General features: G+C 31.5%; 1 protein-coding gene across 1 annotated transcript; it reads right to left on the reverse strand.

Moving 5' to 3' along the window:
* Nucleotides 1-2,376: 2,376 nt before the first annotated feature.
* On the reverse strand, nucleotides 2,377-4,201 carry LOC117119474. The gene is made up of 3 exons (XM_033264308.1): nucleotides 3,647-4,201; nucleotides 3,168-3,345; nucleotides 2,377-2,935 (listed from the first exon to the last, which is right to left on the reverse strand). The coding sequence occupies exons 1-3, from the start codon at nucleotides 4,007-4,009 to the stop codon at nucleotides 2,688-2,690; spliced, it is 789 nt and encodes a 262-aa protein (XP_033120199.1). The 5' UTR covers nucleotides 4,010-4,201; the 3' UTR covers nucleotides 2,377-2,687.
* Nucleotides 4,202-8,748: the final 4,547 nt, after the last annotated feature.

An 8,748-nucleotide genomic window follows, 5' to 3' on the forward strand; every position in this document is an offset into this window, starting at 1 on the left:
AACGGTAATAAAGTTTAGTTTAAAATTTGCTTTTGATGGCTTTTGATTTAACGTATGAGACGGCATCTGTTGCATTTGCCGTGATGTCATTCTTATTGATTTTCTGCATAATATTATTGACATTAAACTAATTCCTCCTTGCTCCAAGTATCGAAATGCACGCCATCGTGTCGGGATTAAATATTTCGACATTAATTATGTCATCATCAGGAATTTCCTGCACGTCCGTTCACAACTGACGGCGCTGGACGCTTTTAAAGTTTTGGTAACAAGAACAGCAATGATTCTCTGGGGTCGGCGCCTTGTGCGAACCTAATATAATTTGGAACAATCTGTTAATAAAATAATATTACTAAGATTTGATGTTATACCATGTATAGTACGTAGCGCCTTGATCGATACATTACTTTTTTACGTTCGGTACAGCCCCCATGACCAGGGCAGATCCAGAGATGTCTGAAAGGGGATAAAAGTTTGGACGATCGAGATCACCACCCAAGGGGTCCGGGGGGATTCTCCTGCGAAATCGTTGTTTTAGCTAGACGCCCGAAAATAACTTGTGATGCGTTTTGGATGATTTTGTTTTTGTTTTTTTTTTACTTTCCAAAAGGAGGGGGAGGGACCGGCCCACCCCACCCCCTAAATCCGCCCCGATGAGGCTGAAAGTGATATAAAAGTAGATGCTAGGGTTTAATAAAATAACACTTTGTTATTTTATTTTAAAAAGTAGCACATCCTTTCATATTAGGGCCTAATTGCAGCATCATGGGGCTGTACCGAACGTGGAAAAGTAATGTAAAATAATATTAGTTAATAAAATAGGATATAAAATGTGTTTTGATTTGGTGATATTTGTACTCGCGACCTCTTGTTTACGGACCAGTGCTCTATACAACTGATTTACAACAGGCATAGAGGAAATTATTAAGAAAGTGTACGTTGGAAGTTTGTTTCTGTAAGAGGAAATTATTAATCGCCCAAAACTCCTCAGGTTATGCTGGCGTCTAGAAAACAAAAGGGTAGTGGGATTAGGGTCGAAGCTGCCGCGAATTGATCCACAGTTATTTGTACAAAACAAAATTTATATATATATAAATCAAGAATTATTTATTTCTTTAATTGATCAATTATTCTAACTTACATGTCTATTTTCTTACACAATTGGATGGTACTTTTTAAGTCGCCTCCTAATTCTATAATGAACATTTGTTTGTAATTTCTATTGCGACTTCGACTTGAAGATTGATATTTAGTTGATGTTTTACAAACTTGAGTTGTGTTTGTTTGTTCTGATTACTAATACATAATCCGTTATCAGTTGTTGGTATTATTATTATTATTATTATTATTATTATTATTATTATTATTATTATTATTATTATTATTATTATTATTATTATTATTATTATTATTTTTGTTGTTGTTGTTGTTATAATAATAATTATTATTATAAGTCGATGTTTTACAAACTTGCGTTGTGTTTATTTTTTCTGATTACTAATACATAATCCGTTATCATGAAGTTGTTGGTATTATTATTATTATTATTATTATTATTATTATTATTATTATTATTATTATTAAGTCGATGTTTTACAAACTTGTGTTGTGTGTGTTCTGATTCATTATCATCATCATCGTCATTATTATTATTATTTTTATTTGATGTTTTACAAACTTGTGTTATGTTTGTTCTGTTTACTAATATATAACCCGTTATCAGTTGTTGGTATTAATATTATTATTATTACTTGATGTTTTACTAACGTATGTTGTGTGTGTTCTGATTACTATCATCATCGTCATTAACATTATTATTATTATTATTATTATTATTATTATTATTATTATTATTATTATTATTATTATTACTATTACTTGATGTTTTGCTAACTTGTGTTTGTTCAGTTTACCAATACATAGCACACTATCATTTGTTGGTATTACAAAATACTAAATTCATAAAATTTAATTCTTAGCATAACATTTTATTATTGCTTTAAATGTCAGCAATTAACAACATTGGATTCTACGTACGCAATTTAATTCTTATCTTAATATTTAATTATTGCTTTACTATAGTCAATAACTAAAAATAAATAATACATTCATCTTACAGAATTGGATAGTATGTTTTAGCTCGACTCTTAATTTTATGAACATTTGTTTGTAATTTCTATTACGACTTCGACCTGAAGAATTATTTGATAGTTTTCAGACTTGTGTTTTTTTGTTCTGATTACTATATATAATCCGTTATCAGCGGTTGGTCTTATTATTAGGCCTATTATTAGTGGATGTTTACTAACTTGTGTTGTGTGTGTTCTGATTACTATCATTATCATCATCATCGTCATCATCAGCATTATCATCGTCATCATCATTATTACTATTATTTGATGTTTTGCTAACTAGTGTTGTGTTTGTTCTGATTACCAATACATAGCACATTATCAGTTGTTGGTGTTATAAAATACTACATGCATACACAATTTCATTCTTAGAATAACATTTTATTATTGCTTTACCAAAGTCAACAATTAACAACATTCCATTTTACGTACGCAATTTCATTCTTATCTTAACATTTAATTATTGTTTTACTATAGTCAATAATTAACAATAAATAATACATAGGCCTACATACAATTTAATTCTTATCTTAGAATTTGATTATTGTAACAATGTCATCTCGTGTGTTGCTCATGAACTTCAAAATTCAAATCTGATGGGTGCCTTCGGCGTGATAATTTCCTCTTCTGGTTTGCCTGTCTTGCGAGGCACGATGGCTTTGGCAGAGTTGGGTGTAGTTCGATCTGTTCAACCCCAATATCTTCTCGTAGCACTTTATCAACTATTTCCGCCACAGAATCATATGGTCTTCTCATGGCTTCTAACTTTATGTTGCGCCGGATGACAGCTACTTTCCCTCGTCCTATAAATACGGAAATAAAAAAAAAGTATTTACTTGAAATAGAACTTCAGATTGTGATAGGCCTATTTTAAACATAACTGGCATCATAAAACATATGTGATCATGTAATTCACGAGTGTAATTAATATAAAATCAATGTATCTAAGCGTATACAATAACGAATGTAATGAATGTAGATTAATGTATTTAAAAAGTCGGGTGTTACAAGACGATTGTGATATTTTAAACATACCTGGCATCATACCGCATATGTGATCATGTAATCCAGGAGTGTACTCCCCGCCTTTCTGAATAACAGTAGCTTTGCAAGTTCTAGCCTTCGTCCGAAGAGAACAGCGCCAGATCGTGTTCGCTCGTCGCTTGTCAACTTTTTTGGTATACTGGTAGCCAAGACTGTCTACCAAAGTATCCTGTGAAAATAGAAATACTGTAGATTAATATAGCATTATGAAATATACAGCATGGTTTTTAGATATTTTCAAAAACTTATATACTTTTTAATCCATAAACCTGTACTCACAATGCTATAGATTATACTTTAATATCACTGCATATTATCTATTGATTTCGTTTTCAAAGATTACAATACCATATTTTTTAGTAGAAATGTATACTTTTTATCAATCCATAAACTTGTGCTTACAATATGCTATAGATATTACTTTAATTAATGTTATGACTAAATATCTAATAGATCATAGATTACAATACCTTCCCACAAGCTGATGTGCCCTCTAGCACCGTGTACGTTATTTGGTCATCCTCATCGTCATTTTCAGGATTAGGTTGGGGATAGGGATCGTTAATCTCAACTTCTTGGTGCGAATCTGGTTTCTTGAAGGGTCCTAGGCCGGCGGCATAAACTTCTAATTTGTCAGGTAATTGCTGAACGTTGTCATTAACAGCACACTCGTTGCAACTCCGTTCGATGTAATTCTCCCTTACAGCTCGCTGACACTCCGCTTGCGTTACTCCAGAATCACGCTCCCGATGTTGCCATCTCTCACACTCCTCACAAAACAGTGCTCCTTGATGCTGCGTCACAGGTTGTTGGCATTGGATACATTGATACATTTTGAAGAGTTGATCGAAAATGATGCCTTCTTGAAAAAATCGTCCTACTTTATAGGAAAGCACGAGCGCAGGAAAGCGCGTGATTTTTTTTTAAATTATTATATTGTCTTTACTGATTGACAAAAGAATGTCAGAAGATGCCGATGAACACAGATGTGTTACAGATAGGCGTTAATTGCGCTACATCAAACAGTAACATCAAGACAATACATCTTTATTCACATGCGTCGTTGCGATTTATTTTTATTTGGAAACATTTTATCAACTAAAACACCAACACAAGCAATGAAATACGCACATAAATCTCATATTCAGATTAAATTTTATTTGGAATTAGCAACTAAGTGTGTATTTGAAAAAATATATCTACAGTATAGATAAATATCATTACTTGTTGCAATTTAAAATATTAACAAAATATATATAACTCTATACCATTTATTTATTTGGTTTACAGTATAATTAAATAACTTAATAATTATATTAATAATAATAATAATAATAATAATAATAATAATAATAATAATAATAATATATTCTTCTGTAATTACTGTACATTGAAACATCTACAGTACCACTACGTATAGACCTATGTTTCTTACGTTCATTAAAATTTTATTACATTCTAAACTTAGTATTGACAGGTCCCATGTTTAAATCCGTTTGTGTCACGAAAGAAATATAAAAAATAACAGTTCATTATACATAAATTAATGTCAGGTTATGTCCGTAGAATAATGTTTTTTGCAACTTAAAAATCCGAACTTATTTCATAATAAATTTCAATTTAATTCATATGTAATGTCCGTAGAAAAATGTTTCGATCTGTAACCAACAAAGGAAAAACAAATCAATCTTTAATTAACCACGGCTCAATAAGACTGTGAGAAACCAACAAAAAAATATTCAATTTTTTATATAGTTTAGTATAGTACATGTCTGAAAATTATACATAAAACAGAATGAAACATATTGACTTTTTAAGATAGGTTATTACTACAATTGACGAGTGGGCCTACGATATGAACGCTAACCAACGATATACCGTATCCAAATCAATCCTTATAGCGCTATTGGCGTTCCATACATTTTGAGCGCGGTCGCTTTGGCCCGTTAACAAAAAGCCAGAGCTGTTGCGCCAAAGAAAAATACATTTTAATGTTGCTCATTTTTTCTATGGTAATATCAATTTATATGACTGCGACACATAGTACATTTAAATGCACAGCAATTTTTTTAAAGGTTCGTGTTTCTTGAATATCGAGAAAAGTCTTCAGCGTCATCAAGACCCGCAACATAAGGACTTTCGGTTAACATTGAAAATACAACCAACGTCCTCCTTGTTGAACCGAGTCACGTCGAAAGAGGAGTCAATGGAGCCCATACTTTAGGCAGTTAAATCATACGTTAATGGCGGGAGACAATCTTCAAAATGTGTGGATCGAGTAGTTCCTGAAATATAGAAGAGGAGGCCACTGATGGATAGGCTAATGGAGTTTATATTTTGACTTAATTTAATTTGTCCTAAAAAATGTGTCACATTGTTCTTTATCCCGCTAAACTATCGTGGGAGGGATATTCGAGGAGCAGATTATAATAGTAATGATTTATTTAACTTTTGTTACAGTGGCACTCGTCAATTGTTGGTGCGTTCAAAACCACAAAATTACAAAATGAAGAAGTTACATTAAAATTCATACAAAAAACAAAAAACCACAAGCACAACATTTGAAACAACCTTCCTTTCTCAATTATATATCAAATCAATAACAAAATTTCAAAAGTAACATAATTGAGTCAAAACACATATTTATTTGTACACACAAGTATACAACACAAAGCAGATACGGTTATAAATACATTAATTTACTGTACAGTACTATAGGCCTATACTGTAAATGCATACAGGAACTAGAGCGATCTGACTCTAATAACCCGACGTACATTGGAGAGTATTGTTTCGTTCTGAAATTAGCTGAAAGCAAATAACTTCTTGAAATATTCAAAGTAAGCAATTCATTTTTTTTCAATTTTATTCTGTATTTGATTTACGTGGATGCATATCTATTATTGGATAGCAATTTCAGAACGTAATGTATATTTGTCTATCTATTAACCAAATACACATTTTTACAAGAACAGCGAGGCTGAAATTGCTTAAAACATACGAACAAAATAAGAAAAAATTGAGACTGAAGTAAAATGTAAAATGTTGTTTTTATTTTAAAAATCTAAAAAAAAAAATAAATGAAATAAAACAAATCTGTACAATAATGTGTAGTAGGTGTGACGTTGTAATACCCTCTATAATACAATACAGTAATATACCACTGTACTATAATAATTTCTATGTTTGAAAAGTGTGTAAAATAAGAAAAGTTTGAGTCTGAAATTGTAAAAAATATGAACACTGAGCAAAATGTTACTGGTTCTTGCAAAAAAAAAAGTAATCAAGAAGACATAAAAGATAAAACTTTTATGAACCCAACACAATTTTCTCATACTTTCATGTTAACAATTAATCTAACACCGAAATTAAATACAATACAATATATCTTTATTCATCCCACATGAGGCAATTCAATAAAAGGATCTGGATTACAAAGCTAAAAAAAAAAAAAAAAAAAAAGGAAAAAAGTTAGTCATAAAATTAAATCACTCACAATTTTAATTGGTTAGGCCTATTGTTCAAAAGTCGAGTGGCCACTGGCACGAACGAATTAGTTTAACCAACAAATAAAGTACAAGGTTAAAACACTCTCGATAAGGGAATATAAAATATTCTAATAATAATTTTATCAACATTAAAATGGTTTAGCTTCAAATCTTTGATGTCCCTTTTTCGTAATCAACTCAGTAGGCCAATTTAATCCCCAGCCGAGATTGTCCTCAAAGATTGTACCTTTTAATTATTTAAATGATTGGACAATATCGACTGGTTCGTCATTAATGTTCGAAGCGCGTGGGTTGTGTCCTTTCTCCCTTCTAAATTCCACTATCGTCTCCATAGTTTTGGTCCCAAGTACGATTCTCAAAAAAAAAAAATGGATGAAATCATCCAAAGCGGTACCATGACCTTCCTGAGCATCCCGGAGAAGAGAAAGCAAGACAGTGTCATCAGCAAACTTGACGAGATAACTATTTTCCTGTTCGCTGCGACAGTCTTCCGTGTAGATGATGTAAAGTGGAGAAAGGTACATAACCCAGGGGAGATCAAATACCGTATTCGTTACAAGTACGTCTGAGTAGGTTTGATTAATTAAAACTCTTTGACATCTATTTGTTAGAAAACTCTGGATTGGTCAATACTCTACAAATATAACCGAAACTTTTTAACTTTATTATAATTAACAATAACATTTTAATATTTAAATATTCGTTCTACTACTTCTACTGCTGCTTCTACTACTGCACTGCTACTACTGCTGCTAATGCACTGCTACTACTACTGCTGCTACGCTCTTGCTACTACTACTACTGCTACTACTACTACTACCACGCTCTTGCTACTACTACTACTACAGTACTACTATTACTACTACTACTACTGCTGCTGCTACCGTGCTGCTGCTGCTGCTGCTGCTACTACTACTACTACTATACTGCTACTGTACTACTGCTACTGCCACTGCTGCCACTATAATAATAATAATAATAATAATAATAATAATAATAATAATAATAATAATAATAATAATAATAATAATAATAATAATAATAATTATTATTATTATTATTTAATCGTTGCATCTGTTATTTTTATTGTTAGTTTTAGAAAGATTTTTCCAATTCCATCATGATTTGGAGCTTTCCTGCTGTTTTCCTGAACCAAAACTAATTAACAAAACAGTGAATGACTTAGTTCAATAACAATTTTCTTATTTGTTGTCACATCTCACTACAACAAACATCAACTATACAATTATTTTTTAGACTTTGGCAAAATATGATTAAGATTAACATAAATAAACATAGGCCGATGTATATGCATTAATTGCATTGCGATTAAATTAGTATTAATGTGCCTATATAAAAAGACTTTAAAAAATATGTAAATTGTTGTCTTTCCAGTCAATATCAGTGCAACTAGTGTTTTCCTTAGCTCATTAGTTTATTAGTACACATTTCTAAAATGTCTTTTTGAATAGGGGAGTTTTAATAATATAGAGTTTGTTTTTCCACAGACCCAATAGAATGCTTTTATCTGTGATTGTCAATTTATTAATAGCCCTGTGTGTTATGTGGAAGATAGAGGGAGCATTATATACATAGCCTCCCTTACCTTCCTTCAGTGAGATGCACAATATTTCCATGGCAACAAAGATCGTTAAATCAGTCAAGGTCTCAATCAATTTAACATGTCCCGGTTGATATTTCAATGATAATATTTAGAGCATTCAACAAACAGTAAGTGCTTTTCAAAGCCATGTCGTTGATTGTCACGCAAGTTCGCTCGTAACTTAAACACACTATAAAATTATGAATTAGTCGATCAATTTATATTTTTCCCCCTTAAACATCCATATAAGCAGTTCGCGATATCATTTTGTCGTTCCTAACGGTTTAGTAAATATTATTTAGCAGTCATGAGATAAATAGAGATAAACGATTTATTACCGCGATTTCTTTTAAGAGTTCTTTAATAGAAGCAAGTGTTTTCTGTACTCCCTTTAAGATCGAAAAGCTTCAAAGTACGTGGCCGTATCATGAACTCATATCGCATGCCAAGTACAAATTTA

This window comes from Anneissia japonica, unplaced genomic scaffold, assembly GCF_011630105.1.
Source record: "Anneissia japonica isolate Jap-2015-1 unplaced genomic scaffold, ASM1163010v1 scaffold4415_len418423_cov169, whole genome shotgun sequence".
Taxonomy (NCBI): domain Eukaryota; kingdom Metazoa; phylum Echinodermata; class Crinoidea; order Comatulida; family Comatulidae; genus Anneissia; species Anneissia japonica.